The sequence below is a fragment of the Trachinotus anak genome, unplaced genomic scaffold, assembly GCF_046630095.1.
Source record: "Trachinotus anak isolate AG129_WGS33_773 ecotype Australia unplaced genomic scaffold, CSIRO_AGI_Tana_v1 ptg000049l, whole genome shotgun sequence".
Taxonomy (NCBI): Eukaryota; Metazoa; Chordata; class Actinopteri; order Carangiformes; family Carangidae; genus Trachinotus; species Trachinotus anak.
The window spans coordinates 569,871-590,515 of record NW_027273900.1 but is presented as its reverse complement, the minus strand read 5'-3'; the positions used below and the strand labels follow the sequence as shown (position 1 = coordinate 590,515).

The following is a 20,645-nucleotide window of genomic DNA, read 5'->3' as shown; positions in this document are numbered from 1 at the left end:
CACACACACACACAAACACAATACCAAACACACCATGTAATACAGTTGGTTCTTATTTGTGTTTGTTTTTTGGCAGAAAAGAAAGAACATTTTCAGGTTTATAGGCCCTAACAGAAAAAATAAGTTAGATTTACAAGCTGAGAGATGATTAATAATATTGCTGATTGTTTTTATTACCCACCAGATGAGAAAGAAAAGTAGTGGGAGGGTTTGACTGGAAGAATGAAGGGTGTGGAGGCATGTCTTCTTCTACACGACTGACAAATTATAATCTACACCCCCACCTTGTGGTTTACAGAGCTTCACTGAGCCATATGAAATGCTATATAAGCACTGTATTCAAATAGGAAAGAAACTTTAGAGGATTGGCTGGCGGGAGATTATAAAACATGGATTTTTACATGTGTTTGAAATGCAATTGTGTCCTTACCTGACTATGAGACGGGTAGCCATGGTAACCAAGGGTCAAAGGGTCGTTATTCTGAAAGAGAGAGAGATTTTTTTTTATATATGGTCAGTATCTTGTTTACTTAAAAAAAGGGTTAGGTTAGGGTTAGGGTTATCAAATATTATTTTCATTACTGCAGATCACAGGCTCCTTTATTCACTCAGTCTTTAATCCTTTTAAGTGTCTTTACACTTCTGTGGTGTTACCGACTCCCAATCAAATTAACTCCACCACCGACACACTCCTGCTCCTCCTCCGGAGTTTTCCACCCAGCGGATCTTTTGTCCGCTTGTAAAGATGCGATAACGGGGGCGAGTGAGATCATGCGAGCAGGAGATGAAAGACGGTTAGAAAGAACGAGTGTCACCACCGCTCTTAAATCATAAATAGGTCAGGAGTGTCATGGAGCATGAAGCCCATTGGTGTGAAATGGCATCATGAGCCCTGATGCAATCTCCCAAGACATTCCTCTAAATGTTCTTGCTGTGTAAAGCAGAGATGGATACACCAAACATCTGTTGGGTAATTACAGTTAAACAAGACGCAGAAAAAAATAACTCATTTTGTTCTGTGCCAAATATTAAACAGAAATCATGTCCCTAGTCCCTAAAATAGTTTGTAACTCACTATTCGTACTCATTATGCTGTGTTCCGGCTTTTATGCTAATGTATTCCATTAAAAAGGAGCTTTTCACAGCAATTACAGCACACTTTGAAGGGGAAAACAGATTTGCTTGTCTCTGGCTTGATATCACTAGATTAGAAAACAACTCAGCTCCTCCCTCCTCTCTCTGTCCTTCCACCCGATCTTCCTTTCATCTGGAACCAATGTCCCTTGCTTGCTCTGTCCCTAGGGGGAACACTTTGCTCTGTGCGCTTCACAGCTTGAGTTCGCCTGATTAATACTGTTGCCATCTAACTCTAGACCCCATGGGACCATTTCACTAAAACTAAGCACAACGTTTCCAAATACAAGAGGCCTGGTCGGAGGGTGGATGGGGGTGAGGTGGGGGTTGAGGGGGTGTCTTCGTGATTGAAAAATGCATTTTTTGTGAGTCTAACTCAGAGCAAAAAATTTACTTAGTGAACTGGCTTTGGGAGGTAGAAGCTCTAAATAATGAATCACCTCTTAGAGGTTTGAATAACATGAATAAAGTATAAACATTATTTTACAGTTGGGCCAAACTCTAGACGCAACACACTGTAGGTGTGGAGCAGACAGGGAATCAAAACAAAACCAAAAAGAAGAGGCAACTAATAGAGATTTATTAGGGCAACACACTGTGTCAAAGTGAAGGGGGATGTGTTGTTAAAACACTTGCACACAACCACTAACATCTGGAATTCATATGACTGAAAAACGGAGGGAGGAACCAGAGCTGGAAATACAACGGGAAATGGACAGCAATGAAAAAAAAAAAAAAAAAAAAAAAACCACAAAATGAGATAGAGGGAGCAAAGACAATGACTCATACATGAGTGAAGTCATGTGCTTAATTTCCTTAAGGAACTGGGAGGAATGAGAGAGGGAGGGAGGGCTGCATGGAGGCTGCTCAAGATGAGTGTGCATCAGTCTCACTCTCTGCACCACAGTCACTCACACAGACCATGAAAAACAAAGACATTTCTTTCATATTTATTGAAGTTATAGTTTAGCATGTTTCAACCTTTTTTGGTTGGTGACATATGAAGCAGCTGATTCCTGTTTGGGGGGGGGGGGCTAAAACAAGAGAAGGAACTGCTGCAGAAGACCCGGTGAGCAATCAGAAGAAAGTAAAAAATTGACTTGAAGTCAACAGATGGTGAGGAGGGGAGGAGGGGGAGGACACATCAGCTCAGTGGGTGGGAATGGGACAAGGTGGGGATGGGATGGGGTGTGGAGGGGGGTGTGGGGGGGGCCTCTAGTAATAAAATCTGAAGAGAAGCAAAGGATGAGAGGCTCAGTCGCCTCTGGGAATGATCCCTTGTACACATTAACCACATTATCCCTGTTACTCCTCTCCAATAACTACAGGTAGGTAGACAGGTGTGTGTGCATGTGTGTGTGTGCGTGTGCGTGTGTGTGTGTGTGTGTGTGTGATGTCCAATTTGGTCACAAGACTTGTGTCTATTCCTATCATGCCTTGGGACTGCTGCTCTTCTGAGGAGGGGGAGAAGAGGAACATTTCACTGCTCTGAGAGTCATCCTACCTAAATGGCAAAGCAGGGCACTCCATACACTCAAGAGGATGTGAATCCATTTCATCCACAGAGCACTTATGTGCTAAGCCTCAAAACATGTGGCAAGACGATCTGAAGTTTATTTTCCCCTCAATATACCTCACATCCTTTCAACTTTCCACAGTAAACCTGCACGTGTGTTTTTAGGGGGGTGTTGGCTGGTGTCAAAGTTAATTTTGAAAGCCTGCTTGACAGTTATGGAGTAATATAATCATGCAGCACTATCAGCTGGCAAATCACATGCAACATAATCAAACTGATGTCCACTACACTTATCTGCATAAGATAAAGCTGTCATTTTGCTTGCTTAATATTTGCTTGTAATTATTTACCACACAGCATAATTGCCCATCATGATTACTCCAAATCATTGTTTCATTGCACCATCATTCCACTGAAACTAGAGCTTAACATTGGACTTTTGGAACCAGTGTTTTGGGACCAGTGTTGATGCCCGTATTTGGGGGAAAAAATTGGTTGCTATTCATTTTTGACATTTTAGCAGGGATTTATTAAATGATACAGTTGAACCATAAACCTACAGAGTACAGGGCACCAAAACAACCGAGTGGTGAAAAAAACAATATAATAATGATCAGAGTTCAAGATTATATTTAGTGCATTTATGTATAGGGCTGAAATTAATTATAATTATATTTATCTATTAATATGCAGATTACAATCTTTATTGCTTGTTTGGTCTAAGAAATTTCAGAAAATAGCAACAAATGTCCATTACAAGTTCCCAACCAACAGCTCAAAACCAAGACATTTAGTTTTCTCAGAATATAATGTAATCATGAAAGACAAAGAAAGCAAATCTTTGATTTTTAGCATTTTTGCTTACAGTTGCCGTTTAATTTTCTGCTGACTAGCTAACTGCCTTATAATTTTAGCTGTAATTATGTCCTGTAATTATTTTTAATTACAATTATTATTTATCAGCACACCAGGCAACATATATATGCAATATACTGAAGCAGTGTGCTGATATATTGATTATACAGTATTGATAGACATATTCAGAACTGATACACAAACAAATGCTGTCCAGTTGCTTAACTGCAGTTGATGTGTGAGGATGACTACACTTAAAGCACATCAAATCTGCCCCAAAGCAGAGCACCAAAACATACACTCCTCTGTCTGTTGGTCTCCCAAACACATTTCAGTCAACAGACCTCTGCTAGCGATTTATCAAAGGAAAACAGGGGCCAAAAAACTAAATAAATATTCTGAACTCACAGCAAGAGTACATTTTTCTTGCTGACGTTTTCATTCTATTTCAGTGCCGGGCCTGAGATGAAAGTACAGAGGGGTGATCCACCTACATTAATGTCCTAGTCAAGTCATTTGTCCTCAGTGCTGTCACCCCAGGCAAGACCTTATTAGGTTAGAGAGAGCCCCGGTTCCTGCGCAGAGTGACAACAAAACATGGGCTGCTCAGCGGCACGCCGGATGGATACTGAAGCCGACAAGCTCCTCTCAACATTTGCCAAAATCTGACTCAAGCTGGAGACGCAGGGTGCTGTTATGAATCTCCTGTCGTCCTGAAAAATGCAGGACTTTACCAGTGCAGTAGCAGAATGCAAAATAGACTTATGTGTGTGTGTTTTTTTTAATTATTATTGGGAACACTCCAGTTGGTGGCCTGTTCAGCTTCTTATTCATCTAGAATCTACACTATTGGATGAGCACAGTATCAGCGCCAGCAGGTCAGCATCTCATTTCTATGAGCAGTGGTGGACATTTGAACTCATTCTGTTGAATGCACCCAGCTTTTTTTCTTCCACTAGTTTTTCTTGCCCACTTTAGCTGAGCATTCAGTCATGTACTGCATGCTGCACTGACTTATACATGCATTGCTGCTCTGCCAAAATTTTACATATCTGATTTGACAGTGCAGTCCACCCCCGCACTGTGATGACATCATACCCTACCAGCTAATGAGAAAACAGCAGGGTCAATGGCCAAATGGGAAAGATCCCATTATTAGGCTGCAGTGGTTCAAATGGATCGCTCTTTACCACAACCACACCTCATTGTGTTGGCTTCAATTACAGGTCAGAGTTCAACTCTTGCCGTGATGTCGGCAATAATTTTTATTATTTTTATTTTTTTAATCAGGAAAGGAAAGGGAGGAGGTAGGGAGACACAGTGCTTTAAGAAAGCCAGGGAAGGGTGTGATGTAATACTTTCCATCCTTATACCCTCTTCTGAAGATTAGCTTTACACAAGGGCTTGTGTGCATTTTTATAGACATTTCATGGAAAGCAAAATGCTTTAAAAAGCACGAATATTAAACATCACTCATCCTAATTTGTTTCTAGAATATTAATGGTGTCACCAGGTTAGGGGGGGTAAAAATACGTCACAGTGTTTTATATACACGCACGCGGGGATTGGAGGAGGACAGTTACGTCTTGTGAGGTACAAACCACAGTAAAAAAAACAAAAAACAAATTGTCTACATGCTGGAACGAAGGTGAACCCCAACCATTGACACCCAGTATTGATTTTAGAGTAGTAAAACACAAATTTATGCCTGCAACTAACGATTACTTTCATTGTCAATTAATGTGCCAATTTTTTTTCTCGATAAATCATTTTGTTTCAACAGTAACGTCTTCAAATGTCTTAATTTGTTCAACTAACAGTTCAAAACCTAAAAAAAATTACAATGATATGAAGAAAATAAGCAGGAAATCAACATATCAATAATCAATACATTTGAGAGACTGATTATTTTGGCAAAAATTACTTAAACTATCATTTTCCTGTCCATCAAATGATTGATTGACTAAAAGCTGTTCTACACACATTACTACATTAATATTCATACCGGTGTATGTGTATGTATGTGCATGCATGCTGTATCAATCCTCTGTCTTAGATAAGGCTCTCAGAGATCAGTGTGGTTATAATGCCCCCTCCAGTATGAGATGTGATCCCATTAGCTAGAAACAAAGCCTCTTTACAGCCAGTGATAGGGCAAATCTGTTTCTGCACCAACTGGGAGAGAGGGAGGGAGGGAGGGGGGCATCTCGCTCTCATTTCCGGACTGTCCAGCCAGCTCATGTTCAATACATTTTAGGTGCTGAAGTATTGATCTGTGCCTCTCTCTCCCACACAAACACACACTCTTCCACTCACATCTGTGTTTAAGTGCATTACGTTCCTAAGCCTGTCTGTCAGCACTCACAGACAGCATGACGATGTAAAGCCAGCCATTTAGTTTTCCAAACAGGAGCAAACAGGCCACTTCACCTCCATTACTAGTGCTTTCATGGCAGAGAAAGAGCTTTCTATCCTGGAAAGGAGTGCTTAACCCTCCATAATATACTATGATGATGTCCTGAGCATCCTTCTGTCCTCCTGTCAAGAAATATTTGACCGTCTTTAGATCACCAGGGGGGACAAAAACAGCAAACTGAGAAATAGGTTAAGAGAGGTTAAATACAGAATGAGAGGTTATTCCAAACACTGTAGTATAAAGGTTGATAAAAGCAGGGGCCTGAGAATCAAGGTAGTAAGATTGATTAGGCTTGTGCTAATTGCACCCCAATAAAACTGGATGTATTTGTTTTATACCCCACACCCCAAAACAAAAGATCACACAAGCAAACACTGACATCAATTTCCATTCTAAACCAAATGTTGTCCACACCATTATGACACATGGCAGAGGTTATTGTTTGCATAATAAAAGGTTAGGTTTGTTTACATTCTTCACCCTAAGCTGGGACTCTGCCTGGGCTTTACTGATATTCATAAAACAAATGATGCTCACTGAAGAACTAACAGGATATCTGAGCTGCGATGCAATAAGCCAGTAAACACTGTGGATTGACTTTAAACAACAAATAACTGTTGCAATTGCTTCCTTTTGGTACCTTTAGTAAATGTCTGAGGTGCAATATGGCAGCTACAGTGTAAGGCTCAATGAACACTATGGATTGCATTCAGTGCGGACATTTGCAATGCTTGTTAAAACTGAATTAACAGCATGTACAGTCAGCTCCAGCTGTGAAATGTGATGGTATTTCCTGCAGTGTTGGAGATGGACTAGGCCCATTGGTGGCCGCTCTGCTGCAGATATAGCTGCAACCATCTGCATACAACTAACTGCAACCACCACTTACACGAGTAAACACGTTACATATACAAACACACTGTAATAACTACAAGAGGATTTTCTTTTTGCGTGTTTATGAGATAAAACGACATCACTATCATGCATTAAGATGTCCTTGCACCACGCGTATGCTTTTGCCGGATACGTCGTGTCTGCATTACTGGATAAGAGTCTCCTACTCACCTGACCAACCTCGCCGATTCCTCCTGAGCCGTCGATCCGGGGACGCTTGCACTCCGCCCCGGCCGAATCCACCAGAGCCGACGCTGTCTGTCCATCAGGCTCGGGGTCTCCTCGCTTCATGCCCCGGACGGCTGCAGGAGCGCCGCCCGGGTTGGGATGCACCCCGGCCATAGTGTCCAGCTCTCTATCCCGGTCCATGAGACCCCGGGACACAGGCAGCATAATTGATGCAACGTCGGTCGACATTAACATTTAAAAATCTTCTTTTGACCCCTCTCCTGAGCTAAACTGACGCTAAAATAGACTAATCTTATGCACCTTTGTGCTTAAATCCTGCCTCTGTGTTATGCACTTAAAATAGGCTTTTAATGCTGCCAAGTAGCCTTCACTGTATTCTACTGGGCCTTTGTATGACCCCCTTAAGAGTTGATGTTTTGGCTCTGGTTGAGCAACACCGCGTTTGGTTTCAAAAACACATAGCTCCAACACCACCTTTAACTTACTGCAAAACACAACGGTTCAATTAAAAAATGTCCCCTACAATATGAACAGGCTTGTCGGGTTAATTTCCTGCGATGTAGCCCCTGTTTGCTGACCGTGTATTTATTTACTGCGGGGCTGCCTGAGAGGCCTTCGCTATTTCAGATCATAACAAACCAATTAAATAAACACTGATCAAAACAATGGCTCCTGAACATAGCCTACCGCCCAATTTCTATGTGCCCTCTTCTTTTCCTTTACGAGCGCTGTCTGTTTTTAAGAACACAACATCAACATCCTACCGCAACCTCAAGACGAAAAACCCCTCAACATGTCTTCCCTGTCGCCTTTTCCTCTGTCTTAATAGCCTCAGACTTGTGCCACTGAGCAGAGGTTCACTGAAAGTCAATCCTCTTCAGGAGCTCTCTCTTCCCCCCATATTAGTCCGCAAGTCTGCGTTAAAAGAAAAGACGATTTCTCTTCCCCCCCCTCCCCCCCAAAAAAACAACAGAAAAAACGGACGGATGGACAGACGGACGGAGGGGTTGCGGTGTTTCCTTCTCTCTCTCTTTCTCGCCTATTATTTCTTTCCTCGCTCCGTTTTCCCGGTGTGTTCTTGTAGCGTGTGTTACAAAAAGGAAATTGTCCTCCCTCCCTCCTCCTACTCTCTCGGTGTAGTCATTCCCCTCCTCCTATCTTCCGCTCTCCCTTTGAACGCTGAGCCAGACAGCCATGCAGCCTGCGAGTACACGCAGTGTGCCGCAGTGCTTCCATACATTTCACTTAGGGGAGGTGTGTGTGTGTGTGTGTTTGAGGGGGTCTTATGGCCGAGAGAGTCTAACATGCTCATACTGCTCATGCCTAAATCTCTAAATCAAGTGTTTCCCCTGTTCTTAACATTTCTAGTGGTGCACAGTTCTTGAGTTTCCCCATGTCTGCTGTTTAACATGGCAGAGTATTCAAAGGGGTGGTCTTATCAAGTTTAGCTGTGGAAGATTTCATTCCCAACACATTACACAACCAATACACAGGCCAAGGTCTTCACACAAGCCCAGCTGTGAGTCATGCAGCATGGAGTGCCTTATGTTCCTCTGGCATTTTTATTGCTTGGATGACACCCAGTGGTCAAAGGCTACCAGGAGAGGCATATACTTCAAAGGCAATGTGGTGTAGCAAATTACAATACAAGCAAATGCTGATCTGAAAATCCTAATCCTGATTTGCAGTTTTACATACTGTTCCTAAATTAGATTTTTTTTAAATCAGTTGTGTTATCCCAAAATATCAATTTTCTGCTTTGATAACCAGTTACCTAGTTCACTGTGAGAAATGTATTTCAATTAAGAAAATCAATAACATTTTTAAATGTTAAATACAAATACAGCCAAGACACAGTTAGCTTACCTTAGCATAAAGACTGGAAACAGTGGCAAACAACATCTTAAAGGCAACAAAATCTTCCCACCAGCATCTCTTCAGCTCTTGAACAGCAGCATATCCCCTTTGTTTAAATTGTACAAATAACACACATTTGATGAATGGTTTGGCATCTCAGAAGGATTACGTGACATTATTTTTTTTTGTGCCTTGAAGCGGCAACTTCCTAAAGTCTACACTGAATTGCCCACCACAGTCACAAGACACCAAAACGTCATTGCACGCAGCCAAGGAGTAGTCCCACACATAAATCACAACTTGTTTTTCAGTGAGCTTGAGAGGTTCTGGTAGGTGGTACAAGCATTACACTACCTTCAGAAAGAACAGTTTGCCGTTTCACCCAGTTTTCAGTCTTTACACTAAACTAAGATAAGATAACTTGACCATCTCCTGGCTGTAGCTTCATATGTAACAGATAACCTACCACTCTTATCAATCTTCTCATTTAAATCTCAGTTCCCTCACTTATGTTGTATTACTTTTCATTTGTTTTAACCATTTTTGACCTCAGTCTTGTTGTATTGACATTTTTACCTGTGTTTACATACATGCAAGCTCCTGTAATTGTATGTGCGTATGATGTTTATTTTTAATCTGTAAAGTCTGTGAGGCTCTTTGCTTGATGTGCACCATAAATAAAATTTAAGTTGTTGTTTAACACAAGCCCTGCTGTGCATAGCAAGTGGTCTGTTAATTGCAATGCTGTGTAAAATCATGATATGCATCATGAAAATATTAGCTGATGTAATACAAGCCATTAAATGGTATTGTGGTAACATGGCACAGAATTTTAATTTTTTTAATCCAATTATAACAATAAACGATGGCTATGCAAAGGAGTACAGTACACATTGCACAGCAGGGGGTTGATTGGGTTAATTTTTGCCTAAGTGCCACCAAGCAAGTTAATCTGGCCACGTTTGTGCAATGAAGCTTTCGTGGAAATACTCTCGATTTCCCTTTCAGATGCAGTCCCTATACTGATGTGTTCTATCTTGATTCCCTTCCTCAATCATCTGCTTCTACTGCTGTCAAAATGCTATATGTTCCACACAAAGAGCAACAAAGAAGGCCAGTCTGAGTCTCAGTCAGACTCAGTACACAAGGGCCAAGTGTTTATGTAAACAAAGCTGCCTCCCTTTTTCGATGGAGTGCCACTTCCTGCTGTAAAACCAAGTGGCTAAGAGTTTAGGAACAAAAACATACACACACCCTCAGTGTCCTTTAAGAGCTTTTATTGGCAGTTTAAATGAGTGATGTCTGAGGTCTGAAAGAGGAGAACAGTCAAGATATGGTCAGAATGGAAATGTAACACTGGTGTATTTTAACAGGAGCTCAACACAATTCTAGCACTGCTTACATGATCATCATCATAATCATCACCTTGCCTCATCCAACTTAAAGCCTTATCCGTGTCGTAACTGAAAAACAGGAAATGGATCAGTCTTGATAAATAATTCAAAACTCTCATTACTAAATCATTGTCCTGTTGTCATATGAACTGCAGCCACTGCTGGCTCTCAGGCTGTTTCCAGTGTAATGGAGCTCATTCATGAGTGTTTTCATGTGATCTTCCAGAGTTCATGGGGGGTGTGGTGGGTGATTTGAGGATAGAGAGCTAATTTTCCTCACCGTCATTGGCCAAAGCATCCCTCAACACAAGGTCCGTCACGTGGCGAGCAGATTTCAGTTGAGCACATGAAGTAGATCTGAGAAGCAAAAGCAGAGGAGGATTAGATGTAGCGTCCAGTCGTCAGTGTGCACAATGTACTGTGACAAACAGCTGCTGGCAATTGAGATTTGGCCAGAGTATGCAGTTTACAAAATGGCCTCTCAACATCTCCTTGTAATGAATGCTGACTTGAGATTCAGAGATACAGTTGTAAATGGTTTCATTTTCCACTACATGCTTTTGCTGAGTAAACTGAATTTAAACTAAAACAGCCACATGCGTTCACAAATTTACATTTACTTTTGGCTAAAATAAACATGGCGTCTTACTGCCAGCTGCCACCACCTAAGATAAGACTTTATTAATCATCACAGAAGCAAATTCATAAACACTCTGGGCAGACAGCTGCATGTTTTATTGTTTTGTTTTTCCCCTTGCTGCAAAACATAACTAGAATTACTGCCTCACGGTCATACTCCTCCGCCACTCAAACTAGTTTTAGAATACATCCCTGTTTATCCAGAGTCATAAAAAAAAAAAATAACCATTTCTGTGAAATTCTGTCATACTTGCTGTGTGAAGTCTTGAGTAATTATGTGCATTTCTTAAAATGGCCAACATTCTTTTAAATATTGTCAAATAATGGTTTTTACATGTCATGTCCCAGTGAAACACTTCAACCAGGTTTCTAGGTCAGAGACTGCACAATACGAGAGAAATTAACACTTCTGTAACATGGCTCGAAAAATGATGAAAAGAACATAATAAATGCAGTTAGATGTCCAGAATATCCCCAGGTCTCTGCTCATCCTTACCTCTTCATCTGGGTCCTTGAACTCACCATCAGGAAGGAACTGGAAGGTGCTAATGGTGAAGCGGCGAGTCTGACCCTGAGGAGAGGGTGGTCGAGGATCAGAGAGCACAGCCTGCTGTGGGGCTGGGTCCAAGGGGTTGGGACATCTGGGGAGTAACATTGGATTAGTAAGACAATTAGATAACAGGACAATAGTTTCAAAAAAAAAAAAAAAAAAAAAAAAAAATTATATTTATTTTTTTATATATATATATATATATATATATATATATATATATATATATATATATATATATATATATATATATATATATATATATATATATATATATATATATATATATATATATATATATATATATATATATATATATACACACACACACACTTCCGTTCACTTTCCCTGTCATCTACTTTCAGTGAAAACTCAAAATGTGATATTTGTGTGCAATTAATCAATTCACTTTCGCTCCTTTTGCTGCATCTGTAGTACCCCCACCCCCCCTCTCTACTGAACTCGATATTTTTTTTGTTGATGTTCTCTTCACACAGGAGATGTTTCAACATACCCATTGTAAAGCAGCACCCACACAGATTTTCCAGAGCGGGGGTACGCCACACAGAAGTGCACCAGCAGCACCAAACTGGGATCTGGGGCGTTAAGCAGTCGCACTTCCAGGTAGAGGGGTTTCCCCAGCAGCATCTGCAGGGGCTGGTGATATTGCGGGTAGTAGCTGCTATACTGAGCATCTGGGACAAAAGGAGGTGTAATGGAATAACTGGAGATCATAATAGCAACTTTCACCCACTCAAAACTAGGTAGACGATCTCCTACAGCTGATCAGGATAGGTTTGACGCACTCATATGCGCTTAAATTTGAGATTTGTTATTCAGTCATCCGTTTCCAACTGGAGTGACCTTGTGTTCTGAGATGGTACAAATTTATATTTAAGTTAAAGCAGTTGTCAGTGCTAAAATGAAGACCATTTACCTTTGGCAATCCTGAGCTGGACTCCAAACATCCCATGGGTATGAACCTCAGGGCCAAGGGTGGGCGTTTTAACCAAGTAACTCACAGTCAGGACAGTGCCTGGCTGAAACCGGCACTCAACCAACAACCTGAGAATGAAACAGTAAACATGGCAATGGAAATCTATGCACAAATGTTGGCTTAATATAAAAACTGACAGGAAATGCACTGCAAATGCAATACTACAAAAAAATAAAATACATTTAAAAATAAGTTTAAATCACGAATTGCATGTTTATCTCTCCAACTGTCTTCAAACATAGTTAAAAGGAGTGTTTCTGACATTAACTGGTTTTAATGTTTTGTCAGAATGAAAATACTGCATCCTCTCAGCACTTCAGGTACGTTACTGTGATAATCAAAAGCAACACAGTCTGACCTGACTGGAGAATCTCTTGTGATGGTGCCATAGTTGAGGCTGATTGCCTGAACCTTGTTAATGACCTCCACCATGTAGATCACCATTTTCCCCACCATCTGTCAGGGCAGAATCAGACACCCTGCCTTTTACTTAACCCCAAGCCCATTGGTTCCTACTAAAGACAAATCTTTAAAAACAGGTCACTGAACCAATATACAGTAGCTGTGTTCACAGTAATAAAGGACTGTGTCACCCAGTGCAGCATTGTGACTCAGACTAGTGTTTTAATGGTTTTTAGACAATCATGTGGTGTCTATGGCACAGAGGAATACACTAAGGATCAATTTATTGTTTATTCTGTCATCTTCATGGGATTTATTCACAATAAGAAAAATATAGAATATAACCAGACCTGTCCTTTAGCTCAACACTACATTAAGTGAAACAAACAGCCCAAACACACAGGCATTATTCAGGCAGATGTCTTCCACAACTTGTCACTATGCTGGGAAAGGTGCTCATTCATTTAAGCTCACCACTCTGCGTGCCCCGCAGTCATCCATTGGTATCTTGAACAAAGCGTAGTCAGAAGTCACTCTCTGAGGTTTGCAGGTGGAGTTACTTGCAGTGACAAGCAGGGCAGGGGAAAGAGGGGGCTCGGTGAGGGAGGCAGGCACAGAGAAGACAAAGTGGCGGTCAATAGTGCACTCTGTAGGGCGACACACACTTATATATAGATACACATGCAGTTATGTAAAGGTCAGATGAACAAAAGGTCAGAAATCTCAGGAGGCAATTGATAATGAGACCCAAGGTATCTTATACCCTTTTCACATTCTGTGTCAGTGCCAGCTTGAATCATGCTGTGCTGGCCCTGAATATGCCTCTTCACACATCTAGCAGCTGTAGCACTTACATTTCCGTACCCAAAACAGCTCAACTGTACTCAGCTAAGTGGCGTGAAAACGCCAGTGGGGACACAAACTGTAGCTCACCATCCATGGGGTAGTAGCAGGCATGGGGGTGCTTGCTGAAGCAGCAGCCCATGGAGAGGCATTGTGGCTGGGATACAAACGTGGGTCCACAGGGGAGACGCTGTTCACTGGGAAGGTTGCACTCTGTGGGGTAGTGCAACAAATGTCAGTGGCACAGTTAAAATAACTCTGAATGGCCTGGGGATAACACCCTTTGGCAAATTGAATAGACTTTCAAAGGTGTAAACATAAAATCTATCTACCTTTTCCGGACGCTGGGATGACAACTGGACAAGAAAACTGAGCCTCCCTTCTCCCATTTACTGTCATGTAGACAACAGTGACGAGGTAAATTTTACCCTTTGAGACAAAAATGTTTATACGAGAGTTAATAGGTAAAGCAAATGGTCAATTATACAAAAGATCTTGTGCTCAATGTGAAATCTGAGTCACTACTTGCCTGCATGCTCATGTGGCAGCGTGAGTGTAACTGGAGACTCAAATGGATTTTTCCATTTTTCCCTTTGCTTGCAGAATACCCACAGTGCTTTGGGGCATCCTGGAGGTTCATCCAGTTCCCTTTTATGTCTGAAAAAGTACATGTGGAAACATACAATCTTTGTGTGGACCTTAAATGGCACAATTACAACTCTCACCATGATGAGGACAAGAGTTTAAGTGCTGCCCAGTCAAAACAAAAACCCAACAATTTCCCCTGCCCCCATTCAACTGTACTCCCTGAAGTCAGTTAAAACTCAACTCATGTAGTACTGATGGCAACCATTTGCGCACACACACACCTTTAAGAAGAATTCCAGAGATGGGACCAGAAGGGAGCTCCACAGTCATCTGATGGGAAGAGCAGACGATTCTAGGCTTCAGCACAAGAGAGAGGGTGGTACTGGGTGGGGTAGGGGAGATGGGCAAGGTAACTGGTGCAGGCGTTTCAGGGGTATTTTCATAAGGGCATTGCAGTTCCAGAGTTCTATACCGTGTCACGGACATGTCCAAATACCTGAGGGGTAAGGAAATGGTTGTAGGAGTCTAGATAGATAAGTAAGTAGATAGATACACACACACAGAGAGAGAGAGAGAGAGAGAGATCAATAAAGTCAGTATGGACAATCATGCGTGGTTTCCAACCCCTGTATTTAAAAATTATATTTGTAAGTTGAGCTCTATTTGCAAAAAAAGTGTTCTTACCAGTTGGGTAACACAGTACATAAAAAACCTCCACCCTGTATAGATGCATGCAGAGCAAATACATGTCCATATGGGATTAATTGTAAATATGAACTGCTGACTGGGAAAACAACTCATCTGTGTTTGTATTGTCAGAGATTTGATTTGTAATGTGTATATTTTTTATATGAACCCGAGGACACAGTGCAATATCTACTAGAAATAAAAAACCTATCTAATAATGTGTTTACAATTGCATAACATACTATATGTTTATTTAACATACTACCTTGAGTATGTGAGCATGTCAAATACAACTTGTTATTATACTAAAAAGGCTCTCACAATGCCTTTCCATGAGAACTTTGGGTGTAAAGATAAAAATAATTTCAATGATTTTTCCAGCAAGTTCATCCTGACACCACTAAACCTCGTTTCTTTGAAAACACGGACATGGGTGAAAGTCAAGCAGTTATAAGGATGATGCATTCAGAGGCAGTGATGAAGCATTATGGAGGATCTTACCCGTGACTGGCTGTGGCAGGCAGGCAGAGGAGAGTGAAGGATTACCCCAGAGCCCTCAGCCATCTGTAGCATGTACCCACAGAGTGGGGACACACTGGAGAGGAACAGCCATGCCTTCATGTTGTCTAATGTAAGAAGCAATGATTGTTAACAATGTTGTTAATATACTTTACTTTCAGAGGCTGATCTAAGAACACTGAGTGTTAAAGAGCAAGCTACCAAATTCATACATGTGGGTGCTTATCTTTGGCCAACACCAATATATTGTATGGATATATATTATGCACTTTAAGGTGCTTGGTCAATATAGTCATCACAATAGCTTTAAGGGTTATGTAGTTTTTGGCAGCATCTCTACAAACATGCATTTCAGTATTTGAGATAGAATATGGGGGTAGATGTTTGCCAAAAAATATATAATAGTCAATTATTGTTTGAGTCATTTTCTGGTGAAAATGATAAATATTCACTTGTAATAGCTTCTCAAAATGTCAGGATTTCCTGCTTTACTTTGTCATAAATGAAAGTACATGCATTTAGGTTTTGAACACACTGTCATATAATATAATAATTCAAGACACCACCTTGAGCTCTGGGAAATTATAATGGGCATTTTGTTGACAGAAACAATGGATAAACTAATCTGCAGACAAATCTTGAGATTAGTCATTCATGTATTGAATAAAACGCAAACGTATCAAGTATGTGTATGGATGCTGCATTTATTCTTGCTGTGTTTGTTCCTACATAGCATCTAAGCGATTGTTGTTAGAGTAAAAACAATATAAATGGGACCTTGAAGAGATTTTTTTGTTGAAGATGAATCATGGGCAACAACAGATAAAATTTCCTATGTCTGGCTCCTTTTAAAAGCTCTTGTATTTACACAAACACTGACCTCCGACCTGGATGGAGTCTGGGTGAGCAAAAGGCAGGAAGACAACCATCCTCCCCATCAGACATTTGAGATGGGGCATCTGTGGAGTGGACTGAGTTGAGGTGGACATTGTCGAACTTGTGGTGGTGGGAGTGGGAGTAGAAGTGGTGGTGGTGGTAGTAAAAGGCTTTTTTGTGGCCATTGGTAGTTGAATTTCTGGATACTGGGGCACAGGCGGGTAAGGTGGGTGGTAGTGTGGTGGGTAGAAAGGATGATAATACGGATAATAGGGGTAAGAGTAGTAGCTGCAAATGGTGTGAGTGTAAGGGGGGCACCTGGCTTGTGGAGCAGCTGGTTTCTGAGGTTCCTGATGAATGGTTCTTGATTTCTCTTCACCAGGTGGTGGAGGTGTGGGCAGGTGGAAGTAAATGGGTGTTTGGGGGTAAAAATGGGCAGAGGGATAGTTGGGCTGTTCAGGAACCATCGTCCTGGTAGTAGTTGTGGTGGTAGGAGATGAAGCAGCACTAGCGGGTGCAGCAGAAGGTGGTTGTACCTCAAAACCAGGTTTTGGGTAGGAAATTGGTCCATAAGGATAGTAAGAGCTGTAAAACCCAGGTGGGTAAAATGGGCCAACTTTGTACTGTGGACCCTCAGGTTGTTTTGGTGGAGAAAAAGGCGGGCTGGGAGGAAGAGGAGCAGGTGCTTGGGTCATTGGTGCTGCAGTGGGTGCAGGATAGTACTGAAGGTAATAAGGATTTGCTGGAGGTCTGGGTGGGTCAGTGGCTAGAGGAATAGTAGAAGTAGTAGTTTTAGCTGCAGGGGTCGAAGGTGGTGTCACTGCAGGGTAGTAAAATGGCACATGGGGGTAAAACAGACCAAACTGATATTGAAAAAGGCTGAGAGGGTTAAGATTTGGGGCAGATGTAGCTTCTACCACCACATGAGACTGGTTAGGAGCAGAAGGGTATTTTGGGTGATTTCCAGGAGAGTAGGGCAACTTGCCAAGTCCCATGGGGTAGAGGGACTGCTGCTGCTGGGGCTGGGGCCCAGGAGGCCTGCCTTCAGTGGGCTGTGGGGGATGGACAGGTTGTGTGCCAGGGGGGTAGACCTGAGGAAGCTGGAGTAACTGTAGCCCAGGGTATCGGTAGTATGGAAGTTGAGCAATCTGCTCCTTTGTTGGAGGCTGAGGAGGTGGAGGTGGACTTGGAGGGGAGGTAGATGCAGGGCTAACCGGATCTGGGAGGAAGGGAAACTGAGGATTGACTGGACAGGAAAGGATGTATTCCTGATCATCTAATATAAGCTGGAGATATGGTCCCTCCTGAGAGAAAAAATGTTGAATATTATTGGTACAATCCAGCAACCTGCCATAATCACACATCAAAAATAGACAACTTACTCCACTAGTGATACAAGCAGCATTGTAGGAGATGAAGAAGGTAAGCTCGTCAGGTTGGGAATGGACACGATAGGAACACTCCTCAGATACAAATGGACCCCAGCCTCCATTCACTATAAAGCAGATCTCATATTTTTGGTGTCAGTCTCATTCAGTTGATAAAAGTTCAGATTCTGAGGTTATATTGTTTTAATAACATTAGAGGAATTTTTACACTGTATTATGCAAAGAGCTGTATAGTAGCAGTAATAACAAGGAAGCTCAAGGAGTTCAGTTAAATCTTTCTGTAAAACTTCAGAAGAATTTCTTTGAAAGAACTTCTACATCTCAATAAAACTAGCAGATAATACACCTACTAAGCAAATAAATTAAATACAGAAATTTAAATATTTCTAAAGTTCTTTGAATAAGTTTAATTGAACTGAAAATGTGTGTGCATCCTGAAATTCCTCTGGAAATCTACAACAAATTATAATCTCAAGACTACCAGTTAATCTTTAGCTGAAAGAACCATCTCAGAGCTTTGCCTTTGTTTTACCTAAACTGAGTATCCAATTACATACTGTATTTCTTCACAGGAAATGTCCTAAAATGTATTAGAAAAAGCATGAACCCATCAAATGTGATTGATTTGCCAAAAACAAAGGTCAAAATATTGTTCCAAAGCTCTCTCCATGCCAACAATAAAATACAGAAGTATAACCTTAGAATGCAAAATTGTCAAAACAGACCAAAAAAAAAACTAAACAAAACAAAAAAAAAAAAAACAAAACCCTCTGTGTCCTCTAAGTAATAGAGCTATAAGCATGATCAAATTTAAATCTAGACTTGAAATAGGCCCTGAAATATATACTTTGTTGTTAAAACTAATCCCAATATTCACATTGTAATCTGTGTGGATTGTCTTATTTTAGGCTTTATAGTACTGTGAATGAAGTCAAAAGCATTAGAATTAAAAAATGATTTAAAAGCACTAAAATTGTTAGGATCAAAAACAGTCATTAATTTATCAAACTGCTCAGAATTAAACCCCCATAAACGCCAACTTACCTATGACTCCCAGCAAAGGTATATCCTGCTCCTGCCCACGCATCTGCACTGCCATGCCATAGGGAGAGCAGAAGACTGAAGGAGCAGAGAGGGAGGAAGAAGGGGCAGGAGTGGGCATCTGCACTGGGCAGGAGAGCTTCAGAGGGCTGCCCCACCACAACATAGGCAACACATAACTGTCATTCTGACACAGAAAACAAAGGAGATGATGAACACAGGACACTGGAACAGCCAATGGTGGAAATGTAATGCAGGTGCTGCTGGTACCTCCTGTGTAATGTAACATGCGTCATAAGGCACCATCATTTCAAGGTCACTCCATGACGTCCTCACCGAGTACCCACAGTATGGAGGCAGCTGGAACAGAGAGATGGGAGACGCTCCCTCTGTAAAGACAAAATGTTAAACAACTGATTTTAGTGCACAAACGAATGGATGATAAATCGATCTACAGAAAACAAACATTTTTAATAATTAATTGTTTAAGATTTTTTTTATCAAGCTTAAATCCCAAATATTTTCTGGTTCTTGGTTCTTTGCTTTATCAGTTTACTGTGTTTGAATATCTTTAAGTTTTAAACAGTTGGTTATATAAAATAAGCAACAATGATTTTATCTTATGCTGAGGAAATGTGATGAATTCTCACCATTTTCTGACATTTCACAGTATAAACGATTAGTCAAACATAACAAAGCTTTAACATTTTTTTAAGTAGATCAATGATTCACTATAGAGATGAGGACTTGATGTAAGTTTTTAAAATTACTTAATAAGTAATATTGTCTTATATAATCTTACCTCTGTCCACTAACAGGTGTGTCAGTCCTTGTCCTGAGGCAGTGAAGGTCATGACATTCTCATCACATTGTACCAAAGGCCTCAATGCCAGCCACTCAGAGAAATGTGGACTGGAGTCAAATGTCGGAGCTAAAACCTTCCCCTTGACTCCATGGAAACCTAAAGGATAGAAACAAAGAAGGTGGTAAGATTAAGTTGTTTTACCCTCTTCTCCATGTCACAGCCATCCAACATCTCTGAAAACAGCGCTCCAACACCTGTAAACTAACTTTAGTGTTAAGACAGGAGGAGTTCCCCTTTCAGTAGCTTTAACCTGTAAAATCTGCTTGATATCCGTCCTCTGAGTCCGGAGCTGAGGCCCTTTGCTCCGTGCTGATTTTACCAACAGTCCAAGACGAGCTGTTGGCCGCGAAGTTTCTGCCAGCTTCATTAAGTTTCGGCACAATGAGATGCGGGAGCGGCTCCTCCGGAAAGGCAGCAGATTCAGGCCGAAGCTCCTGGAGAGCCGGCGGGGTGGTTTCGCGCAGATTTGCATCCTGGACAACTTTTTCAACCAAGGGCCAGTTTCCCTGCCGGACGCCGTTGTTTTGTCTAATCTCGTCCGGCCTGGTGGCTGTTGACTCAGGAGCTTGGTAGGGACTAAAACCACCTCCCCACTGTCCCAAACTCACCGAGTGACAAACTCGAAACGTGGAAAGATAAACCGCGATTAAAAACAATGTAAATTCTCTCTTCTGTTCGCGAGGCATCTCCGGATTGTCGATGCTTTGTGCTCACGTGCGCACAGAGGCGTCACCTGCACGCGAGTGCGATCAATTAAGAGTCATCAAGCAGGAACCAATCAAAACGCTGCAAGTGCACAGACGGTGAGACTGAACAGTAGAAGTTCAGCACTTCAGTAAATGCTCTGGTGAATCTCCTGATTATCATAGTGACACTCAATTCACTTTCAATGAGTAATTATTTCACATCAGATTCAACTATTTTGATAATAGAAAGATCGATTAATTAAATGCTCCCAGAAATCTCAGTTTAATGTATTTGTAAATTGAATATCT

General features: G+C 41.3%; 2 protein-coding genes across 10 annotated transcripts in view; both read right to left on the bottom strand.

The window, feature by feature from the left end:
• LOC139615413 (RNA binding protein fox-1 homolog 2-like) overlaps nt 1-8,655 on the bottom strand; it is a 35,835-nt gene extending 27,180 nt beyond the window's left edge. Inside the window, exons 1-2 of one of the 7 annotated variants that reach the window (XR_011687369.1) lie at nt 6,987-8,655; nt 431-481 (exon numbers count right to left, since the gene is read on the bottom strand). Coding sequence is in view for 6 of the 7 variants with exons in the window: in XM_071473337.1 (XP_071329438.1) it covers nt 431-481; nt 6,987-7,238 (303 nt within the window). In the remaining variant the exon portion in view is untranslated. The remainder of the gene's footprint in view (nt 1-430; nt 482-6,986) is intronic. The other 6 variants (XM_071473337.1, XM_071473336.1, XM_071473334.1 and 3 more) reach the window with 6 other exon arrangements.
• Nucleotides 8,656-10,121: 1,466 nt separating this feature from the next.
• On the bottom strand, nt 10,122-20,398 carry LOC139615412 (uncharacterized). Of its 3 annotated transcripts, none has more exons than XR_011687368.1 (19): nt 19,901-20,398; nt 19,588-19,746; nt 19,056-19,174; nt 18,789-18,972; nt 17,739-17,851; nt 16,361-17,660; nt 15,463-15,587; nt 14,556-14,799; nt 14,216-14,343; nt 14,019-14,115; nt 13,777-13,899; nt 13,318-13,490; nt 12,800-12,897; nt 12,382-12,509; nt 11,959-12,139; nt 11,391-11,535; nt 10,536-10,612; nt 10,264-10,324; nt 10,122-10,170 (listed from the first exon to the last, which is right to left on the bottom strand). XR_011687368.1 is itself a non-coding variant. In XM_071473332.1 (19 exons), the coding sequence occupies exons 1-17, from the start codon at nt 20,334-20,336 to the stop codon at nt 10,538-10,540; spliced, it is 3,828 nt and encodes a 1,275-aa protein (XP_071329433.1). In that variant the 5' UTR covers nt 20,337-20,398; the 3' UTR covers nt 10,122-10,170; nt 10,287-10,324; nt 10,536-10,537. The 3 variants fall into 3 exon arrangements, 2 of the variants coding, with proteins under 2 accessions (XP_071329433.1, XP_071329434.1); XM_071473332.1 differs by having other exon boundaries at nt 10,287-10,324; XM_071473333.1 differs by lacking the exon at nt 10,264-10,324.
• Between the last annotated feature and the right edge of the window lie 247 nt (nt 20,399-20,645).

Bases quoted from the DNA above. Each gene is read 5' to 3' on its own strand.
- LOC139615412 (XM_071473332.1), bottom strand. From the start codon at position 20,336: ATGCCTCGCGAACAGAAGAGAGAATTTACATTGTTTTTAATCGCGGTT. The intron at 19,747-19,900 runs GTTAAAGCTACT...TCTATCCTTTAG, and splicing joins ATATCAAGCAGATTTTACAG to GTTTCCATGGAGTCAAGGGG. The intron at 14,116-14,215 runs GCAAGTAGTGAC...TTTGTCTCAAAG, and splicing joins GCTGCCACATGAGCATGCAG to GGTAAAATTTACCTCGTCAC.